A 22,985-nucleotide genomic window follows, 5' to 3' on the forward strand; every position below is an offset into this window, starting at 1 on the left:
TTTGTAAGGATTCGGTGCTTTGGATGTTGTGCTTGCTTGAAAATCTGGCTGTGCCATTGCAGGCAGAATTCTGATCCACCTTTGAACAGGGTGCTTAGTTTCTATGTGGCTTTTTTGAACGATTCTTACCAGATTAGTGTTTGAAAATTTGGTTCCTCAGGCATGGTTGTTTTTGTAAGGTGTTTGAGGCTTTTAATTAATTTATGTGTGGCTTTTTTTGAACAATTGTTACCAGATTGGTGTTTGAAAATTTGGCTCCTCAGGCATGGTTGTTTTCGTAAGGTGTTTGAGGCTTTTAATTAATTTATTAATTTTGATGAAGGAAAGATTCTCTATACGTGCTAGGTGTAGCTCACTTGTCATTGTTCTAGGCAACGGAGATGGTGCAAGGTATATTTATCCAGCCAGGGATGCTGTGACAGAGCTTAAAATAAAACGGTGTCCTCTTACATGTGTTGGGAACAGTGGGTTCTGAGGAGGGATTGAGAGGTGTTTCTCATGCTAAAACCAGTCTCCAGTATTAAATCTTTTAGTAGTTATGAGTTAAAAGTATGGTCCAATGCCAGAGAATCAAACATGCATCATTTTTTGACTCCTTTGCCTGTGTCTGCTCCGTGTCTTGAAAGTCTCCCTGAAATAGAAAAGTCATTGTATCCTTTTACTGGGCAGCCTGTAGGGAAGATCTGTCAGAGGGTTTTGCAGGGAAAGTCCCGTGTCATCAGAACCTCTGTCAGGGTCACGAGATGAGTTGCACGAAATGCCAGCCTGAGCTGGGCTGCAAGACTAGCTGTGTTGTAACTCCAGTGAGAGAAAATTGCTCTCTGAGGTTTGCTCAGTAGTTTTGAAAGATATAACTGAAGAAATAACTGAAATGGAAAGTTATTTCTAGAAGGAAATGTAAAGGAAGTTCCTGGAATAGAGTTGGCCTTATGGAAATTCATTACTAATGAGGACCTAAAATGCCAAAGCACCTCTCTTCTGCTCATTTGAGACGATAAAGACTTTAATTTTGTTTTTTACTTTTGCAGAATCACAGGTGTCACAGAGAAGAATAATCTTTGCCAGCCCAGTGGTCATCAAGGATATGAACTCTGCTGTTTTTATATAGATGGATGAAAAGGTCAACAGCCCAGAAGGGGAGCTCCTTTGGTTTTCAAGATGGCAGCAACCAGTGGCGAGAGCCAGCTGCAGCGGATTATCAGAGACTTGCAAGGTACAGTGCCATGCTGATAGATTCATTCTGTAGGCTGGACTGCCTCCATGTTTTAGATAGCAGAGAGTGGGAGTTGTGTTTTTGGTTGTGTAATGCTTTTGTGCCGCAATTATGGCAACGTAGTTCGAGGTATGTGATGTGCTCGATAGACATGTGGCTGATGATTTTGTGAGAGATGTGCTGTACCTTCTGCAGGACCCTAAATCCTTAAATTCTGCAAATTTAAACATACAAGATGGGAAATAAGTTTTATGATTAAAAAAAAAAAAAGTGTTTGTGGGGTGTGCAGTGTGAGCCAGGACTGTGTTGGCATGACTAGGGCTATAAGACTTCACATGAGATAAGGAGGCAACCTGATTTTTAGACCCTCCCTTGGTGGGAAGTTGGTGTGGACTTGCTGCTAATGTGGGAAGGGAAAAAAATCAGGAGGCCAAACCAAACTGGGAATGGAGACCTGGAGGAAGAGTGCTGGAGAATTGGATCTGCTGTTCTGGCTGCTCTGGAACATGCTATCTGTGCACCTGACTTGTCCTCCACTAGCAGTAGCCAACCTAATTTTCCACAGCTCTGTTGCAGGTGAAATTGGTAGCAGATTCATAACCATTTCCCTGCTCTGTCTCTATCCTAATCTTCTGTCCTTGCCTATAGTAAGATCCAGATATTTTTCCTGTTAATTTTTATTAAATATAAGGTATTATAGGCACCAAATCTGGGAACCTGTATCTTTCCATAACATAAAAAGGAGATCTACGTACCCGTTAACGAGAACAAAGGGGATCAAGTGGAACTAGGAGCTTGAGCTCACTCAGCCACATGAAAGAAATGCAAAACCAAGTGGAAAGCAAGATCAAAATCAGTAATCTGTGATGCTGAGAAATACACCCTTTGGGTCCAGAGCGTCCAGGGAGACCGCAGAGTTTGCTTTGACTTGAGATTTTCTCACCTGCTAGGGGTGTAGGTTTTAGGGAAGAGGAGTTGCTGTACGCTTTTTTTAATGTAAATTACTTTTCCCATTTGTGTTTTGTAACCAGCACAAGCTGAACCTTCCCGAATAAAGCATGGAGAAGATAAATGTGCTGACTGGACAACTGTTCTCATGTTACTGATCCCCTTTAGCAGATTACATGCTTTGTCCTTTCTAATCAGAATTCTGTTTGTTCTGTGGCAATAACTTAATGTGCACATGAGACAGCAAAAAGTTCTTTTTTCTCTGCTGAAGGACCAGTTAGTCATTGTCTGTTACCAGTTTTTGCTAAGTGTCAGAAGGAGGTTTTGCTCTTTTTAAGATGTAGTAGTCAGTATAACAGATTGACATAACTCGAGCTCTGTTATTTTATAGGTGGTGTTAAATTGCAAAGCATGTCAATAAGCTTTTTGCACTGTTTTTAAGACCGTTGAACTGAAAGAAACTTAACATACATGCATAATATCCAGGCAGAAAACCCATTTATTTAGTTGTTTATGGATTCAGTGCTATATATCTCTTGCATTAGTTAACCATTTTGATGTCTTGTTTTAAAGATGCTGTGACCGAATTAAGTAAAGAATTTAAAGAAGGAGGGGAACCAATCACAGATGACAGTGTCAACTTGCAAAAATTCTCCTACAAGCTTGAGTACCTTCTGCAGGTAAAAAGTGATGTGTGTTGTGTGCAATTCACCATCAGAGCTAGGCTTTTTTTACTCTTACTGCCTCTTCAGTATGTGGGGTTTAACTCAAATAGTCATAAATAGCCAGTTGAGTCTGTCTGTCTTTTATTTTTTTTCCAATAAGTGAAATTGAACTTATTTTACTGATTTCAAATGAAAATAACTAAACGTATTTAAAAGGCAGTGCTGGCACTTTGATTGAAGAACGTAAGGCATTATTCTATTGATCTGAAAGATTTGAGCTTGTTGGAAAAACTGTGGTATTGAGATCTTAACAACATTTTAATGCAAAATAAATACTAGTAAGCTATTCATGGTTCAAATGTAAAGATGTGAGTACTTTACAGAATTTTTAGCAATTTCACTTTGGAAATTAATTTTTATTGTCTAGAATTCTTACGAGAAAGGGCTGATTTTTAATCTGGAATGCTGCTTTCTGGCCAAATTTAAATTTGGCCTCAAAATTTAAATTAAAAGGGACACTGCTGGGCAAACTGAAGTTCAGTTTGTGTAGTCTTATGTCAACACATACTGTAATCATGTCACTGATTGCAACAAAGACATGCTAATCTAGCCTTAATCTAGGCAAGGGAGTTTTAATTGGGTTGCAGAGGCTTCAGCAGAAGCTGAAGAATCCTTTGGGATTTGAATGGTCCAAGCTGCAGCCCATACCCTTGCTGCACTGCTCTGAATGGGATTTAACTAGAGCAGGTTTGTCTGGTACATACACGTGTCTATTGCCACGCTTGATTGCAGGTCCCTCAGCAACTGGTTCTTACAGTTCCTTGCTCTTGAACAGCTGCTGAGTCTGTTGCAAATCTTTGTTTCCGCAGTTCTGAATGGATGTCTGTATTTTAACTAGACCCAGAACATTATTATCTGTTACAGTCTGTAAAGTAGCTTTTGTAAGTGCTGGATTGCATCAGTGTGGTACAATGTCTCTTTCCTTTGTGAATACATTGGCTAAAACTAAGAGGAGCCATGAAAGCACATGTTGCTGCGAGAGGAACAGAATTCCAAGTAGCTATATATATTTATATCTAACTTTTGCTCACTGCTTTTTGTTTTCCTTCTTTAAGTTTGACCAGAAAGAAAAAAACACATTACTGGGGAACAGAAAAGACTACTGGGATTATTTCTGTGACTGCCTGGCAAAAGTCAAAGGAGCTAATGATGGAATCCGCTTTGTCAAGTCTATTACAGAAGTAAGTATATCAGTTAAGCATCGCAGTGTGTGGTTTGTGTTTTGGTATTTCTTTTCAGAGAGCAGCAGAAAGCAAAAGAAAATACACTGCTTCTAACATATGGCCAAAAAAAAGTTGGGATTTTTTTTTAAATTCTCATGTAAAATATAAAAAAGCAGGGTTACTCTTGTTACTAGGGCACCAAATTATACTTCTAACATATGGCCAAAAAAAAAGTTGGGATTTTTTTTTTTAATTCTCATGTAAAATATAAAAAAGCAAGGTTACTCTTGTTACTAGGGCACCAAATTATATAGGATTAGATAGCCTGACTCTTACTTATTTTGAAGACCACTTACACACATGGATGGTCCTGTTTGTCCGTGGTTGTGCCCCACCTTTACATTAACTTAGTGCCATTTTCTCTAAATAGGGATGAAAAATTAAGTCAAGGGGTAGAACGTGCCATCTTGAGTACAGCTTAAACTGGGATTTGCTCTGAGAGTCAGACTAAAGATTCGTGTTTGACATTTCTTAAGAGGTTTTCAACTGGTCAGTAATGTTGAGGAGGACTGACTGAGCGTAATATTTCATCTTCTGTCTCAGCTTTGTTCTTCCATGTCAAATAGCATGATGTAATGGCTTGGGATGGTTGTCATTATTCCCTTGGGTAAGCTGTCATGAACAGGACAAAAAGCTTTATTTTTATTAGATCTAGTAATAAAAGCATAATCTTTTAACAGCCATGTTATATCTTCAGCTTGATGAGGGAGTGAAATAAGTGCTGTGAGAAGCTTTATGTTCTGATCCTGTCTGAGTCTTTAGAATAATTTGAAGAACTTCCCTTGTGGTGTGGTGGTGCTGGCCATCATTGTCCTGATGCTAATGAGGGGGTGAAATAAGTGCTGTGAGAAGCTTTCTGTTCTGATCCTATCTGAGTCTTTAGAATAATTTGAAGAAGAACTTCCCTTGTGGGTAAAAGAGGTGGTGGTATGGTGGTGCTGGCCATCATTGTCCTGATGCTCAGTTCTGTTATCTGTCAGCAGCGCTAATTTTCATTAGCAAGTTACTATTTACAGCAGATTTACCTGTTCTATTAGCAGTTCCTCCACAGAAGCTCTAAATAATGTTGTCTTGAGCCATCTGAAGGAGAGCCATGATACTGTAGGCTCTGTGTTCCCTACCTCACCTTCTCCTCTCAGCAACTTAGACAATATTGAATTGTGCTGTTCCAAGGTGAACAAGCCAGAGAAGGGCTCCAGTTTGTTTTACCACTAGGAAGGGAAATGGGAGAGAGCCATGGAAATTGGCTTTGGCTTTCCCACCACTTCCAGGAAGACTGGAGAAGTCATGACAGTGACTGATGCTGCAGGAAAGGTCCTCTGACTTTAGTTATTGGCCCCAAAATTCTCAGTAACAGTAGCCAATCTGATTTCTCTGCCAAGGTGACTGTGCTGTAGCCTTCGACAGTCTGTTGGTATAAGGGCTGCTCTGCTTCTTCAGTACCTCTGGCTGTTTAAGGTCTGTTGCCTATGGTATAAGGGCTTCTCTGCTTCTTCAGTACCTCTGGCTGTTTAATGGTTAGCATGATATCAGAAATTACTGTTTGGAAAAAGGATATTTTCTGTTTCCATTTATGTGCAGCCATAGAAATTAGCTTCTGGAAGACTTCTTTTGACTTTATTAGCTAGTGGTTTAGGAAAATGAACTCTAAAAAAAATTACTTAGCTGTTTCAGATAACTGAGCTGGCAGACTCAGGTCCAGAAATAAAGTGAGAGATGACAGAAAAACATGTTGGTTGTTCCCCTTCATTACAGGTGGAAATCAGCAGCCAGTTTTTCAGCCTGGCTGGGTAGCACATAAAGGTTTTCCAAATGGCATTTATTTGCTTACTGAACAGTACTTGTTGACTTTCGAACAAGGAGGAGAGAGTAATGGCTTTTTAAGAATGGTCAGACATTTGACAGCATAATGCCTCCTCTTCTGCTTTGCCTGCAGCGCTGCTAATATTAGGGCGGATGATATACTAGAGAGGTAAAGGAAGGAAGCAAATAGGAATACCCTGGAAACTGCCCAGCTGTTAATTAAAAAGAGAGGCTTGTCTTTGATGGCATTAGGTGAGCAGTGAGTTCTGGTTGTTCCCCTTTCAAAAGATGATCACACTGAATATACACATCTTTCCAAGTCTTTACAGTCACACATTGCACTACAGGCTACAGCCATACATTGCACTTAGCTACAGTGTTTGCAGTCAACATGGAAATACTGACAACACCAGACACTGCCTGCTTCCCTGAATTCTAGCAGGGCTCTGGCAGGAGGTGGCATGGTTTTGCTTTGTAGTCAAATGGTCTTTGGCTACTTGTAGCTGCAGATATGTAAATGTTTTCCTTCTCATGGCACACACTTGTTCTAGGTTTTCCATGCTTAAAAAAGGCGTTGTGGTTTAAATTGATAAACCAATGAGAGTAGGGATTGGATTAGTTCAGTGGCTTCCAGTGGGTTTTTTGACTATTCTTAAGATATCCAATAAATATGCCTAGTTAGAAAGAATATTTTTAAGCTTCTGTGCACAGGGCAGAAATGGCATCTCCCTGTAGAAATATTCAGACACCTACAGGGTGAATGAGGACAAAAAACAGAAATGTGCTGTTTCTGGGGTACTTAGCCTTTGGGGACCATGTTATTTCACACTATGTCCTATAGAATTCAAAACAAAAAGGAGTAAAAGGTGTTGCTTCCTTTGGTCCACGTTTCATCATTCTATGAATAAGGAACATTTTTGTATATAGTGCGTTGCTGAGATAAATGAGGAACCTGTGTCTTACTTGAGCACAGAAAGCCAGTAACAGCACACCCAAGGAAACTGAGAGTTAAGGCATTGCTCTCACTTCACCACAGTGGAATACTGATCAGGAGAGAAAGCTTGTGTGGCCTTTGAGCCTTCTTTCACACTAACTTCTCAGCAAAATTTACAGTAACCTACTAACTTGAGCCTAAGCCCCTCCAATATTTTCCTTGGCCTCCATTGTTAAGGAGGCCAAGGAAACTGTTGGATGAGCAGTTGGATGAGCAGTTTGGTTAGGAGCATGGCTGCTGGTGAGAAATTCTTTTCATCGCTTTCATTTTCCATTCCTAAATTGATTACTCATTTTGATGGAAAGGAGAAATGAAACGTTACATGTTTACTGTTTCATTATATTGCAGGACAACAAATAGCTCAGATGCAAAAGATAAAACAAAATATCAATTCCTCAAGCCAGTAACTATAATAAAATTCAATGCTGAGTTTTGTGATCCCCGTTATGTTTTTTTAACAGCTGTCTTAATAAAAGGTTCCATTATTTTCAGTCATGCAGCTGCTTTTGGTCTGAAGTAGGAATTAGATTTTGTTCAACTTAATGGCTAAGTATAAAAGAAGCCTTTTTACCTCTTCTGGGGTTACTGTGTCCGTGCGGGTATGTATTTGTACATGTGTACATCTTTGTTCTTTGACTAGGTCTGCCCTAAAGCTCTTCCAGCTGTGGCCAGACACATCTTAAGTAACCTAAATAGTCACTTCTGGCTTTGCTGGGCACATTGAGATTTTGCCTTATATTGGCAATTGCCCTTAGCATAGTTTGTACTCATGTGCTCAGTATATTAGATGATTCATCGGCCCTGTGATGCCTTTTGTATTCCTTCAAAGTGGACAACAACCACTGTAGGTACAAATTTGTCATTCAAAGAAGATCCCACCAATCACAGTGTTGGGAGAAGATGTCTCGTAGTGGCAGTTCTTACTGCTTCCTTTACAGTGAGTGGCCTATTGTGGGTTTTTTTGTGTCAGTATGTAGACTGTTCTGGTCATGTCTTTCCATGATTATAAATGGTATTTAGAGTTTCCTTTTATTGTGTTTTCTTCCCTCCAGCTACGAACATCTCTTGGAAAAGGAAGAGCATTTCTTCGTTACTCCCTGGTTCATCAAAGGCTAGCAGACACCTTGCAGCAATGTTTTATGAATACCAAAGTGACCAGGTGAGTAGCAAAATGCCTTGTTAATTAATAGGTGTTTGCTCAGTGTGATCAAGCAACATCACTTTGTAGCTATTCAAAGAAATTGAAGTCCTTCCAACTAGTTGGCTTAGAGATAGAAATCCTAGATAGTAGGATAGAAAGGATAATAGACCTTTTGGCCTGGGTCACTGGTTCATACCTATCTTAGGCTGGTAAAGGTTGAAAGTTGTTATAGCTAAATGTGTGTGGAGTGGGTGGTGGTGATGCTTCTGTATGTCAGTTTCAAAGGTAACATTTTTATAAGCATTGAAGATCCTTGTTTGATCTTTTGTGCTGTACATCATAAGGGAGGATTAGTGTGGATGTGTTGCATAAAGCCTACAAAGCATTTGCATGTATCTTGGGATTGTCACACAGAGGAATAGCTTGCCTCTGGCCAAGGAACACCAAAAATAGTTTGTAACCGCTTGGAGGGATACTGGTTGGACTTTTAGAAAAAGCTGACTATTTGCACAGTGTATTTAACCCTAGTTGCTGCTTTCAGTCCCTTATTCTTGATGTATTAAGCCTGTCCTTTAAGTATTTACTGTGTGATTATCCAGTGTATAGCAAATATTTTGTCTTCCCAGTGTTTTGCCCAAGCACTAAAGCAAAAAATATTCCGTGCAGGGGCTTCTTTAAAGACATTTCTGTGGAATTCATTGAAGCACTTTGATTTCCTTCACATCAAAGGGATGGGAACATTGGTCTGGTTGTTTTCAGTTTGTGTTTAGAATAGGGTATCATAATTTTTCTGGGATGGAGTGAATAATGATGTTGTGGGGTTTTTTGCAAGTGAAACTGCTCCTTCTTTTTTAATCATCAATGAGTATTACTTTTTTGTTTGTTTGTGTTCAAGTGACTGGTACTATGCAAGAAGTCCATTTCTGAATTCCAAAATGAGTTCTGAAATTGTGGGTCAACTCTATGAGCTCACTGACGTTCAGTTTGACTTGGCATCAAGAGGCTATGATTTAGATGCTGCTTGGCCGTCATTTGCCAGGTAAGATAGAAATACTTAGTCATTTTGTATTAACAGGGCCACAAAATACCTGCCTGCTACAGAATCTGTAAAAGCTTCTGCTTTTGAAGGTAGGAGTACTTGTGTTGGAGCAGGCATACTTTCTCCATGTAATTAGTGTATCACCGATTTGGTCTTTGTTTTCTTTCTATAAACTGTACCAGAGATCAGAGTTGATGCTCTGTAATGGAGTACTTCTGGTACCTGCAGTTTAGGCCCAAATGCCAAGACCAAACTATTCTCATCTTCACAGGCACAAGAGGAAATGTTCTTAGATCCTTCTGTTTTAAGAGCTGAGACTTGTAGTGCCTGAACAGCCAAGCAGTGTGTTTCACTTGCAGCAATGGCAGAGATGATAATATGCGGTCGCTACAGCCTGATCCCACCTCAAAGAGGGGAATAACAAAATATACTAGGTCTGATCCCCATCCGTTTGTGTCAGTGGGTGTTTTCCAGGGCCGCATGCTGCCACCATCTGGTTGAGCCACCAGCAATACAATTTCTTAGAGCAAAGCTGTCTTGGTTCTTGGGGATGTGGGATGTCACAGCTACCAACCCCATCATCCTTTTCTAGGTGCCTATGATATCCTTATTTTGTTTTCCATCAACTTTAGTGGTTGTTGGCCCAGAAACCAGGTGCAGCTATGTCTCTTTGTATGTGGTAGTTACAACTAGATAAATCTTACATGTAAGAGCAGAAAGACATGTATGTATGTGCTTAGACTTCTCTTACACATTGTTTCTCTGTGTAATCAACAGGAGGACATTATCCTCGCTTGGATCTTCAGCATATTTATGGAAGCCCCCAAGTCGCAGTTCTAGCATGAGCAGTTTAGTGAGCAATTATTTGCAGGTAAGCAAATGACAAATAAATGTTTATGTGGCATTCTAGATCTTTAATTAATGGAATAGTTCCGGAGAGCTTGGTAATTTATGGTGATTATGACTCTTAAAATGGTAAACTACACAGGGAGTTCTTAATTAAAAGTAAAGGGAATTGTCCAGTAGCTGATTCAACTGAATATGCAAATCTTGTAGAGGAAAAAATATATATTCAGAATACTCCCTGCAGATAGGTATGTTTCAATTTTTTTTGGTGAAAACAAGCCCCATTCCCTGTAAGGTGGTATCCTGTAATGCTGTGAACACAACATATAACAGTACTGTGTGTTAAGAACCTGAACTCCTGAACTTGCTCTCATTTGAGGACATATTTTAAATGAATGTTTAATACTTCCTAAATTTTTTGATTTTCCCCTTCTGTTCATTTAGGCCCAAGAGTTTCCTTCCAGCCCTGATGCAAATAGCTCACTAAACGTTGAACACCTTGAAGGCTTTGAAGAGATGCGTGTAGAACTTGACCAGGCTGAGCTAAGGCAGAGGGAACTTCAAGATCGTATTCACCAGCTAGAAATGGAAAACCAGGAGCTCCAGGCAGCTGTCAGCCTTCAGAAAGAACAAGTTCAGGTGGAAAAGGAGAAGAGCAATAACTACAGCGAGGAGAACTCCCGGCTGACAAAGATGATCACAGAGTTGCAGAAACAGTGTGAGGTCTCGCAGTCTACTCAGAGCACTGTTCATGACCTGCAGAAGTGCCTGCAGTCGCTGGAACTGAATGCAGTGGAACAGCAGAAGGAATACTCAACAAAGCTGGAGCAGCTGGTGACCAGCAAGGAAGACTATGCCTCAAAGCTACAGGTGTTGAATCAGGAGCTGGAGGCTTCTAGGGCTTTGGTTGCTATGAAGGATCTTTGCATTGATGAGCTGAAGGCCAAGCTGAGTTCCACAGAACAGAAGAACCTCAACCTCCTTGCAAAAGTTGATGCTGCCTTGGAGGAAAAGGGACAGCAAGCCACAGCCCACTGTGACTCTGCCCTACAAATACAGGCACTGTTAGAGAAGCTTCAGGAGAAAGAAAAGGAAAAGGCAGATATGGAAAGACTCAATGATGAACGTGCATCTCAGCTGAAAGCAGCAAGGGAGGAGCTGCAGCTGAAAGAAGAGGCACAGAAGGAACTGGAATCCAGATACAATCGCCTCACTGCTGACTCCAAAGAAGAGAGTCAAAAGCTGCGTGGGAGCCTGGAAACCATGGCAAAGGAAATGGAAGCACTTCAGAAGGCCCTGACCCTGAAAGACAAGGAGATGGCTGAGCTCCAGACCCAGGTAACGGGGTCGCTGGCTCAGGTGGGGTCACTGGAAAAAAAACTTGAGGAAGCAAGGAAAGAAAAAGAGAAACTTGAGGAGGAGTATGGTAGGAAGGAAGGAGCACTGATGCAGGAAGCCCAGTCGCAAGCAGAGCAACTTGAACTACAGGAGGGTCGCTTAACAAAGGTGAGTCAGACTGTGGATAGCCTTGAGGAGCAAAACCGGAAACTGTTGTCTGAGAAAGAGCATCTCAGCCAAAAAGTCAAGGAGCTGGAGGAGCAGATGGAGCAGCAAAACTCTGCAGTGAGTGAAATGGATGAGGAGAGCAGGAAACTGAAAGCAGAGAATGCAAATTTGCAGCAGTCCAAGAAGAAGATGGAAGGGAAGGTGAAAAATTTGGAAGCTTCTAAAGCTTCCCTGGAAGCCGAGGTAGCCAAGCTGAGAGCGTCTGAGAAACAGCTTCAGAGTGAGATAGATGATGCCCTGGTGTCAGTTGATGAAAAAGAGAAGAAGCTTCGAGGTGAGAACAAACAGCTGGATGAAGACTTGCAGAATGCCAGGAGGCAAAGCCAAATTCTGGAGGAGAGATTAGAGGCTCTGCAGTCAGACTATGAGGAACTAAAGCAACGAGAAGAGACCACCAAGGAGTCTTATGCCTTGCTTGAAGGACAGCTGAAGAGTGCTAAACAGCATAGTTTACAAATGGAAAAAAGCTTAGGCACCTTGAAGGAAAGCAAAGAGTGTCTCCAGTCACAGCTCACAGAGAAGGAAGCAGAACTGCAAGGCATGGAGAGCCAGTGTGAGCAGCTAAGAGCAGAAGCTGAAAGACATAGGAAGAAAGCAGAGACTCTTGAGGTAGAAAAGCTCAGTGTTGAAAAGACGTGCCTTCATCAGACAAAGCTTATTGAATCCCTCACATCAGAAAAGGAATCAGTGGAAAAACACCAACTACAGCACACAGCTTCTCTGGAGAAGGAGGCAAAAGAGCTGGCCTCCAGATTGACCGGGAGTGAAGAGCAGTTGGAGGTCAGCCGAGGTGATGTGTCTAGGCTACAAGCAGAAGTCCTTGACCTGCGAGTCAAGCTTCAGCAGACCACTGATGAGAGGGAACAGATGAGAGGTGAGCTGACAATCACAGAGACTGTCTTAAGTGAGCAGAAGGCACTTGTTCAGCAGCTGAAAGAGCAAAGTGAGTCACTCAACAGAAACCATGTGCAAGAACTGGTGCAGTGTAAAGAAAGAGAAGAAGTGCTGAAAAAAGAGCAGGAGACAGCAGTCCATCAAAAAGCTGAGCTGGAAAATAATTTGCTGACCCTAAGGGAAGAGCTGTCCAAGGTTAAGCAGTATTTGGAAGTTGCTAGAATGGAAAATGAAGAAAACAAAGATCTCCTCCACAGGACCAACACAGATATGGCTGAACTTGGTATTCAGATTTGTACCTTGACCTCTGAAAAGGTGGATGCAGAAGAACAGTTAGCCCAGGCCACAGAAATGCTCAAAGAACTGGAAGAACAAGCAGCAGAGCAACAGGAGAAGCTGAAGCTTGACATCTCTAATCTCAGACAGGAGAACAAGAGTCTGCAAGAAAAGTTAGAGGAGGTTCAAATATGTGCTGCAGCTGTCCCAAGTCTGCAATTGCAGCTGGAGACAGTAAAGAAACAGGCACAGAGTTTCCAAGAGACCAGCCAAGAAGAGCTGTCTGCAATAAAATTTCAAATGAGCACAGAGATTCTAAATTATCAGACAAAATTCAAGGTAAATTAACGTGGTTAGTATAGCTGAGGAAGCTGTGCAGGATTTCCCCTGCTTTACCTTCTGCTGCAGCAATAACTGCTTGAAGTCCTAAGGTTTGTGTTGGTCAGGCTCTGAGACTGGCACACAACTGGCCTTAGCCTGGGAATCTGAAAATGTCTGTGCACTCATGATCTAGGCCTATTTGAGGTAAAATAACTCTTCACGGTTTTTTGGCGGTATATAGTATGGCCGTCCAAGCACAGTGGAGAGGCCACGTGATACGGAAAAGCCAACCAGTAATGGAGAGGACCATGATTTCTTACATTGGCACTGAAGGTGGCATCTTCTGTAACTGTTCCCTCTGGTCACAGCTGTGATTTTTTTTCTTTTTTGGTGGGAACATTGCAGGACCCGTTCCCCACACTCATAACACTACTGCTCCTTAAAACTGATTTTGCTGAAAGCAAACTTAGACTGAGACCAGATACTTTTGCAGTTAATTCATTCCCTCATATATGTTTCTTTCAAGTGCTCAAGGTGGCAGCTGAGAAGATCGATGTTTTGCTTCCAGTCAGCCCTGTATGTGAAACAGCACACCTGAAGGCTGAAGATATTATTGTGTTTGTTCTGCCATTCTGAGATAACGTCCAAGACTGGCAGTTGATCAGAGGCTTATGCCACTGGTGGTATCCAAAAATCCTACCAGTTTGAGAAAAAAGCACACATTCATTTATGTTTCATTTTCATAAAGACTTCTTAAACTTCAGTATTATTTGGGCTCTCTCAGTCTTTTGAGCCAGAGTATTTTGCAAGCTGGGCCTTCTTTTTATCGAGAGCTGTAATAGCCCATAGCAAGCCAACAGTGAAACTCCTCCCACCACAGAGAGGAGTTTCCTTGAATCCCTGAGTTGGGTGTCTCATTAGCTGTCTCTCATGAGCCTGACAGTGGTGCTGGGGATTTCGTAGAGGAAGGGGTGGCTGCTGGAGAAGTGCTAACTCCTGACTCAATCTCTCTGCTAGGCTGTCAGTGAAGAGTGTGACAAAGTAAGAGAGCAACTCGAGGAGCAGAGGCGACAACAGCGTGCTGCGGAGGAAGAGATTGTGGAGTTGCAAGTAGGTGCTTGATCTGATTAAAAGACAGAGGTGTTAGTGTCAGCGGACATTAGTGTTCTAATTGAGAAGGCAGGCAGCATTTCTGATGACTGTCTGGGAGTCTGAGAATGCCCTTGAATAAATACAGGTGCTGCAGACAAAATACTTGGCAGCTGAAAGTTTGAAAGTTAGCCTCTGAAACTGAGGTTACCAAAACCACAATGGCACTTAGGATTTGTCCTGCTCTGAAAGCTAGTCTTATTTTATGTAAGGTCTGGTAATGTGTACACTTCTTAAAGCGGGGTACAGGTTTAAAAGGTGTCTGTCTTAGGCCCTGCATGCCCACTGCACGCAGCCACACATGTAGGTCCAACTGTTTGCAGGCTGCAAGGGGCACTGAATCAGAGACTTAATCAGGCTAAGAAATAGAATCATAGAATCATTGAGTCCTTTGGGTTGGAAGGGACCTTAAAGATCACCTAGTTCCAACCCCCTGCCATGGGCAGGGACACCTCCCACCAGACCAGGTTGCTCCAAGCCCCATCCAGCCTGGCCTTGAACACCTCCAGGGATGGGGCATCCACAGCTTCTCTGGGCAACCTGTTCCAATGTCTCACCACCCTCACAGGAAAGAACTTCCTGAGATCTAATCCAAGTCTCCCATCTTTCAGTTTAAAACCATTACTTCTTATCCTATCGCTACACTCCCTCATAAAGAGTCCCTCCTCATCATTCCTGTAGGCCCCATTTAGGTACTGGAAGGCTGCTATAAGGTCTCCACCAAAAAAAATGGATTTTTGCAATGCATTTATCAAACCGTTGAGTTAGGAGAGTCGTACTGAGGAGTCAGGAATCCAGAAAGGTCCCTTCCAACCTAGGCAATTCTATGATTCTATGAAAGAAGAAAGTTAAGGTTATTGAACCTGGCCCTGCCTGCTAGCAGAAATAGACGCAGTTAGATATGTTCCCTGGGTACTCAGAGTTTGGCAGACTGCTTTGGAGAGGCTAGCTGTGAAACAAGTGGGTTTTTTTTCATTTTCCTTCATGTTCCATATAGCTTTAATAAGCAACATTTTACCCATTTTTATTCTTTTTTCTTTTGAAACTCTTAGGTCGTGAAAAAACTTTTAGGGTATATTCTTTTGCCGTTATCTTTGAGAGTTTTTCCTTGATAAGGAGGCTAAAGCTCAACTGACATGGACTAATAAGAATTATGGGCTTAATACTGTCTTACTTTGGAGTCTATCCCTTATTCAGTGTGACAGAAGTAATCAGTCACTAGTACACAACTAATTAGTGTCTGCTTATACAATAGCATCTTAATTGGTGGTTTGGCTTTACCTGATTCTTTTAAAGCGTTGCTTGGGTGTCTTGGTAATTGTCCAAAAGTGTTGTTTTCATATGTAAGGAAACATGTTAATTTATTTCACTAGGCTGCAAACACGAGTTTGTCCAGAAAGCTGGAGGAAGCGAGAGAGCAGCTGTCTGAATCGGAATCTGCTCGGCTGCAGAAGGAAGAGGAGGTGACATCTCTGAGACAACTCTTGGAAAGGTGAGAGTTTGGTTTCTTTGCACAAGCTGCTAATTGTAAGCCAAGCAAGGGGCCAGTAACCAAAGCATATTGGAAATAACTGCAGTTTATGAAGTAGCCTATGTCCCAGGGTTTATATAGGGCAAAGAGGGCATGGGCACTGACAGGGAAGATCAGATTGACACTTCAGATGAGAAATATGTCATTACACCGCACGCATGAATGCAAGGTTTAGATTTTATTTTATTCTTATTTAGCTGATGATGTAAATTCATTGTATGCCTTCCTTTATGAAACTGAAAGACATTTTACAACCTCCTTTCACCTTATAGGTTAGTCACGAAATTAAAAGTGCTTCCTTTTTTTTCATAAGGAATGGAAAATTTGCGCTTTTTGACATTTTTGTTTTTCTCTCCTCTCCATGAAGTTTCAGAGAATCAGTAAGAATTGTTTGAATGGGACCACATCCTGCATGTCTTTGTGAGGTTTCTTATGAGCTTTAAGTATCTAACGCAGGCTGTGTTTCCAAGGTCTGTAATGTTGGCCTGCGCAGTGTGGATTATCTGGCAGTCCAAAATAGATCTTTATGAGGTGTGGGCTCTCACAGAGTCGAATGGGTTAATCAAAACCAAATTTTTACATTTTAATGCCGATATAATCTGTCTTTGTGGGAAGACTGATGATTCTTTATCTGTGCTGAAGTCAATTTGTACTGTTGTCAGTACAAAATCATAGAACCATAGAATGGTTAGAGCTGGAAGGGACATTAAAGATCATCCAGTTCCAACCCCCCACCATGGGCAGGGACACCTCCCGCTAGACCAGGTTGCTCAAAGCCCCATCTGGCCTGGTCTTGAACACTTACAGGGATGGGGCATCCACAGCTTCTCTGGGCAACCTGTTCCAGTGTCTCACCACCTTGACAGCAGAGAATTTCTTCCTGATATCTAATCTAAATCTACCCTCTTTCAGATTAAAACTGTTACTCCCTGATAAAGAGTCCCTCTCCATCTCTCCTGTAGGCCCCCTTTAAGTACTGAAAGACTGCTATAAGGTCTACCTGGAGCCTTTTCTTCTCCAGGCTGAACAACCCCACCTCTCTCAGCCTGTCTTCATAAGAGAAGTGCTCCAGCCTTCTGATCACCTTTGTGGCATTCTTCTGGACTTGCTCTGTCAAGTCCATGTCCTTCTTATGTTGGGGACCCCAGAACTGGACGCAGTACTCCAGATGGGGTCTCACAAGAGCAGAGTAGAGGGGCAGAATCACCTCCCTCAATCTGTGGGCCACAGTTCTTTTGATGCAGCCCAGGATGCAGTTGGCTTTCTGGGCTGTGAGTGCACATTGATGGCTCATGTTGAGCTTCTCGTCAGCCAATACCCCCAAGTCCTCCTCAGGACTGCTCTCAATCCATTCTCTGCCCAGCCTGTGTTTGTGCTTGGGATTCCCCCAACTCACATGCAAAACCTTGCACTTGACCTGGTTGAACTTCCGTGAGGTTCACACAAGTCCACCTCTGAAGCCTGTCCAGGTCCCTCTGGATGGCATCCCTTCTCTCCAGTGTGTTGACTGCACCACACAGCGTGGTGTCATTGGTAAACTTGCTGAGGGCACACTTGATCCCCCTGTTGATGTTGCCAACAAAGATGTTAAAGAGCACTGGTCCCAATACTGATCCCTGAGAAACTCCACTCATCACTGGTCGCCACATGGATATCGGGAGGTTGAGTGCAACCATCCAGCCAATTCCTTATCCACCAAGTGGTCCCTCCATCAAATCCATATCTCTCCAATTTAGAGACCAGGATGTTGTGTGGGACAGTGTCAAATGCTTTGCACAAGTCCAGGTAGATGATGTCAATTGCTCTTCCCTTATCCACCTATGCTGTAACCCCATTATAGAAGGCCACCAAATTTGTCAGGCACAATTTGCCCTTTGTGAAGCCATGTTGGCTGTCATCGATCACTTCCCTATTTACTATGTGTCTTAGCATAGTTTCCAGGAGGATGTGCTCCATGATCTTGTCGGGCACAAAGGTGAGACTGACCAGCCTGTAGTTCCCCGAGTCTTCCTTTTTTCCCTTTTTAAAAATGGGGGTTATGTTTCCCCTTTTCCAGTCAGTGCGAACTTCACTGGACTGCCATGACTTCTCAAATATTGTGGATAGTGACTTGGCAACTTTATCTGTTGGCTCGCTCAGGACCTGCAGATAGGTCTCATCAGGTCCCATGGACTTGGGTACCTTCAGTTTCATTAGATGGCCTCGAACCTGGTCTTCGCCTACAGTGGATGGTTCTTCATTCTCCTAGTCCCTGCCTTTGCCTTCTGCAACTTGTGTGGGGTGGCTAGAGCCCTTGCCAGTGAAGACTGAGATAAAAAAGTCGTTGAGTACCTCAGCCTTGTCCATATCCCGGGTAACCAAGTGTCTTGTTTCCTTATGGAAAGGGCCTGTATTTTTCCTCGTCTACCTTTTATCACTGATGTGCCTGTAGAAGCTTTTCTTGTTGCCCTTTGATCTAACTCATAAAAATATTTTAATTCCTCTGAATTGTCTGAGTGAGTTCAGCCCAGCTCAGCCCTTCAGCTTGTGTCGCTGCAGCGTTTTTGATCCATTGCTAGGACTCACAGTACCGAAATTACTGTATCTTCAAGACTTAAGTGCTTAGAAGCTTCCTGGGGACACTTCTTTCCACTGACTATGCAGTGAACCGAGTTGTCTTATCCTTTAGTTTTCAAATTGCGTCTGTGTTAGAAGAATAGAGTGAGAAACTGGTTTGTTTCCCTTTTGTGAACATGAAGGCTATAGAGGAGTACGTTGTATTAAGTGGCCCTTTTGTGAGCAGCCTGCAAATGCTGGGCAACCTGTGGCTGTAGGACTTAACTCTGTTCAGCTCAGTTTGCAGCTGCTGCTGATCATAGCTTCCAGGGACACTAATGTGTGGTACCAGTGTGGTAGCCATCGTAAGCTTTTCTATAAGCAGGGCATTCAAGAAATTGCTGATTGCTGACTGTGTTCACCAGATAATGGATCTGCATGCACTTTCAGTGATGCAGAACGCTGGAGAGGTTCTGGCTAGCTATAAAAAAATATGTACACTAAGAACAATTTCACTGGAACTACCTGTTTGGCAGGGTGGAGGACCCTTTCCTACATGGGGAAGATTTGAATGCCCGTGAGCTAATAACGGTTCTTAATTGGCTTTGTATTTGGTCAGGATCCAAAAAGAAGCTGATGAAGCAAAAGAGAAGGTCCTGGATTACAGTCAGAAGCTCAGCAAGGTGGCAGCAGACAAAGACAGCAGCGACCAGAAGTTATTTGCTGAACTGGATGACCTGACGAGAACAAAACAGTTCCTTGAAGAACGTCTGATAGAACTTATCAGGTTGGCATCAAAATGAACAGTAAGCAGAAGTCATACTGCCTGTGTGGTTCAGTCTTGTATCCCTGAATTGAAAATACGGTAATAGACAAGTTCATCAGCAGTTGAAATTTTGCATTTCCATAATGCAGTCAAAAATGTTACACCCAATATTATCTCCTCCTTAATTTGCTGTCTGTTTTTCAAAAAGTATTTAGTTCTCTGCATGGCATGCATTTTTCTCCCCCCTTCCCAAGTGCTTTGGTAGGTGTCTTGATCTGTCTTTATTTCTGAAAGCTCCTCAGAAATTACAGCAAAGCAGTTTTTACTGCGAAGCTTTCACCAACATTCAAATTGAGGTTGGTTAACAGTAAACCAGCACTGTTAATTTCTGTGTTTTTCTTTCGTTTAACTGTCTCTCTGCAGAGACAAGGATGCTTTGTGGCAAAAATCAGATGCTCTGGAGTTCCAGCAGAAGCTTAGTGCAGAGCAAAGGTGGCAGGGGGACACGGAGGTTAATCATTGTCTGGACTGCCAGAAAGAGTTCTCATGGATGGTGCGCCGACACCACTGCAGGTCAGTGTGTTGAACCTCTGTTACACTGTTCAAAAGCAAAATTCAGTATGAGCTTTTACATGGATGAAATACTTCCTAGCTGTCACAGTTCATTGGTCAGAATCATTGGTACAGGACATTGTAGAGGCTGAAGGAACACATGAGCTCACAAGGGCTAAGAGTCGTTGATGGGAAGGTCCCTTGACATGTATTAAGGCAAAGATCTGGATGTAATTCTGACTTGGGGAGCCTGTCAGTTTCTCATTTCTGGAAACAAAAATAATCACACCCTACGTATACATAGTATGTTTCTTTGAATGATGGTGTTTTAAATGTATTTAGCATGCACAGCTCTGTGCATGCTGTAAACAATATTCACTAAGGTGGTTTTGCTATTGTGATGAAAGTATTCCAGAATAAATCTAGCATGCTGTGCAATTATAAATTTGTTATTTATGGTAGGTATGTTCACAGATAATTACCGATTGCAGAGTGATCTTTTTAAAAAAATTTAATATTAAATTATTTTCGGTACAGTTAACCTGTTTGGAGTTATTAGCTACCCTATATAGATTTATTTAAATATACTTAAGTGGATAAATTCCAGAGTCTTAGTGATATGTTTGTTTTAGCTCTTTACTGTTCTTTATTGTCACGGCCTGATTCATCATGTGAGGTATGTAGTACTGAAACTGCTTCAATTCCATATGAATATGGGAACCATTTAATGGTATTAATAAGTAGTGAAGTCATTTCTGGTAAAAACTTCCAAATTACTCATTTCTACTAAATCTGTAAAATCATGTTTTCACCTACTAGTGATTCGGATGATTATGAAAACCAAAACCACTAAGACTTAACAAATAGCAGTCATCTCTGCTGGGTGCTTTTCTTCATTAAAATCTTAATGTGTTCACCAAAGAGTAGTTGACAGGTGTAATACTGAGAGACTGCACAGCACAGAGGACTTCTTCCCTCTCTGAAGGGGAGAGGAGTGATTACTAAGTAGAGACATATAGACAGATTCTTACAGCCCTTACAGTCGAGTTTTGCTCTAACTTAGTGTGAGCTTTGGCCTGTGTAATTTTAAGTACATTTCCTTCCTATGTACTTCATATATATTTATTATTTATTTGTATTGCATATTTGTGGGTGTTTGTTTTATGTCTTTATATTTCAACTTATATTCATTTTTTAAAGTATTTTTATGTTTTTTTCTGTTTTCCCTATTTATTAAGGCAGCAAAGTGTGAATGTGAATTTATGTCCTGTGTTTGTCAAGAAAACTTGCTTCACCTCAGAAAGCAGCACAGTCTGTACTATGATACCTGCCATGGATGTAGCATTTGGGCTTTTTCAGAGAACAAGAGCTTTATGACAAAGCCCCAAACTGTTGCGTAGATATGTTCCACTTGTATGTGGTATTATTCTCACATCTGTGGTTTCAAATCATTTCTAGAATGTGTGGTCGCATTTTCTGCTACTACTGCTGCAACAACTACATGGTGACAAAGCCAGGTGGAAAAAAGGAGCGTTGCTGCAGAGCTTGCTTTAATAAGCCTAGAGTCATTGTGGACAGTACAGATGACTCTGGATCCAGTGCCAACCAGGAAGGATCACCAGCTTCATTGGAATCACCTGTGTCACCATCCGAGGGGGCTTTTGGTTAGTGTGTTGTTTGCATGTTGTGGAGAAATAAGTAGGGTTCTTAGACATTCTCCAAGACACCACATGGTCACCTTCTGTCCCTGCATGTCCATGGAGTGCTTTCAGGGCGGGACTGGTCCCATCTTTGGTTGGTATTGACAGAAATTTGCATGTATATTAAATGCCAGCCTGAAGTTTTCGGTTGGTTCTAGTAGCTATCTAATGCTTCTGTAAGGGTAGAGGAATGGTCTAGTCTTCCCCCTTAAAGGTTTTGCTTGTTTGTTTTTTGGATAACCAGCTAATATTGTTTATGTTTCTTTTCACCTCCTTTTATGGCACAGTTGCAAGTGAAGCCTGTAAACCACCAGATGATGCAGCATTTGATATAATCACTGATGAGGAGCTGTGCCAAGTACAGGAATCAGACTCTCTCCACAATGAAAGTGAGATGGAAAGAGACTCTCTGGATCAAGATCTGTGAGTAAACACAGCTTGATGGAAAGGCAAATCTCTTGGGTTTTGTTTGGAGTGTTGTTTTTTTCCCATTCAGTGAGGATAGCCAACCTCTGCATAAATAGAAGACACTTCTATTCCCAGCCACATGTTCAGTAAACCAACACAAAATCATTTTGGCCTAGTTGCACAGTCAGCATCAAATCTAATAAATTGAAACAGCTGTGTCCTCTCCCTCCACCTGCTTCACCACAGCACGGAGGAGTGATCCAGTTCTGTGCTGTCATCAGGCCAGCTGCCACCATTAAAATCACCTGGCAGGCCATACTGGATTGCTGGTCATTCATACTTAACTTATAAGATAATAGGAGCTAAGTGATACTCTCTGTCAAATACACCATTACTTAGTATCAAGAGAAGGAGATGGAGAAAGATAAGGAAAGACGTGCTCTTTCTATGACAGTCCTCTTTGAACTGATTGTGAAATAGCTGTGTCTGTAGGATTCTTTACTACTTGAAAGATAACAGCTTACAGAAAAGAAAAAGAACAGCAATTGCGTAGCTAACTCTGGCACAAGTTTGTTCTTTTTTCTTAAGAAAATTAGAGTGAATGCAGATTTCAGTCTTTTTTTTTTTTACATCTACTTCTACATAAATTAGCAATGAAGAGGATCTAAGGCCATCTGAGTATCTGGATACTTGGTTTGCAAACTGTTGTAATATTATAGTTTAATATATATCCATGTTTATACAAAATAATTTCTTACTGTTCAAATATTTTAAAATATTTTCCAAAAATTCTATTCTGTAAAATGCATTATCTTTCAAAAGCTTTTATATATTGGAGAAGAAAAAAAAAAAAAAGAGTGGTTTTACCTAAGTTGTGTACTTGTTTTGCTTCTGAGCAGAAAAAGAAGTGTGATAAATCTAAATGCTAAACTGAAAATAGCCGCAGAGTAACCAGCCTACTGCTGAGAAAGCAGACTTAGAGTTTTCGCCCTCAAGAGACCCATTTCCGGCATAAACCACAGTGACTTGCAATTTGGGTAGAAGGCAGACTATACAGACGGGCTTTTGGAAAAAAAAGCCTTTTCAAAATTCTACATTTTTGTTCCTTGGTGAATAAGTTCTGTGCATTCTGCCTGGTTTGTGTGCCGTTGGCACTGACAGTATATTCATGTCCATCATGCGTTGGGCAGACGTGAACTAACTGAGCTTCACAATGCTCTTGTGAAGTTAGTATTGCCTTTCTTTTGCAAAGGGACAATTTGCAGTCAGGGATTTTTGTTTGTTTGTTTGAAGAAGAAGAAAAAAGTGTACTGTACTACTACTTTGAATTCATGCTACCTCCAGAGGGCATATCA

The 22,985-nt window shown here is 41.6% G+C and overlaps 1 protein-coding gene across 5 annotated transcripts in view; it reads left to right on the forward strand.

The window, feature by feature from the left end:
* FYCO1 (FYVE and coiled-coil domain containing 1) overlaps nucleotides 1-22,985 on the forward strand; it is a 51,509-nt gene that overhangs the window by 9,220 nt on the left and 19,304 nt on the right. For 2 of the 5 annotated variants that reach the window (XM_014956952.1, XM_014956956.1), the window contains exons 2-14: nucleotides 1,029-1,213; nucleotides 2,735-2,841; nucleotides 3,942-4,067; nucleotides 7,959-8,065; nucleotides 8,943-9,086; nucleotides 9,864-9,957; nucleotides 10,377-13,007; nucleotides 14,007-14,099; nucleotides 15,512-15,630; nucleotides 18,824-18,991; nucleotides 19,394-19,543; nucleotides 20,981-21,186; nucleotides 21,510-21,645. In XM_014956952.1, coding sequence (XP_014812438.1) covers nucleotides 1,159-1,213; nucleotides 2,735-2,841; nucleotides 3,942-4,067; nucleotides 7,959-8,065; nucleotides 8,943-9,086; nucleotides 9,864-9,957; nucleotides 10,377-13,007; nucleotides 14,007-14,099; nucleotides 15,512-15,630; nucleotides 18,824-18,991; nucleotides 19,394-19,543; nucleotides 20,981-21,186; nucleotides 21,510-21,645 — 4,136 coding nt within the window. In that variant the 5' untranslated portion in view covers nucleotides 1,029-1,158. The other 3 variants (XM_014956955.1, XM_014956957.1, XM_014956953.1) reach the window with 3 other exon arrangements.

The sequence above is a fragment of the Calidris pugnax genome, unplaced genomic scaffold (assembly GCF_001431845.1).
Source record: "Calidris pugnax isolate Ruff unplaced genomic scaffold, ASM143184v1 scaffold351, whole genome shotgun sequence".
Classification (NCBI taxonomy): Eukaryota; Metazoa; Chordata; class Aves; order Charadriiformes; family Scolopacidae; genus Calidris; species Calidris pugnax.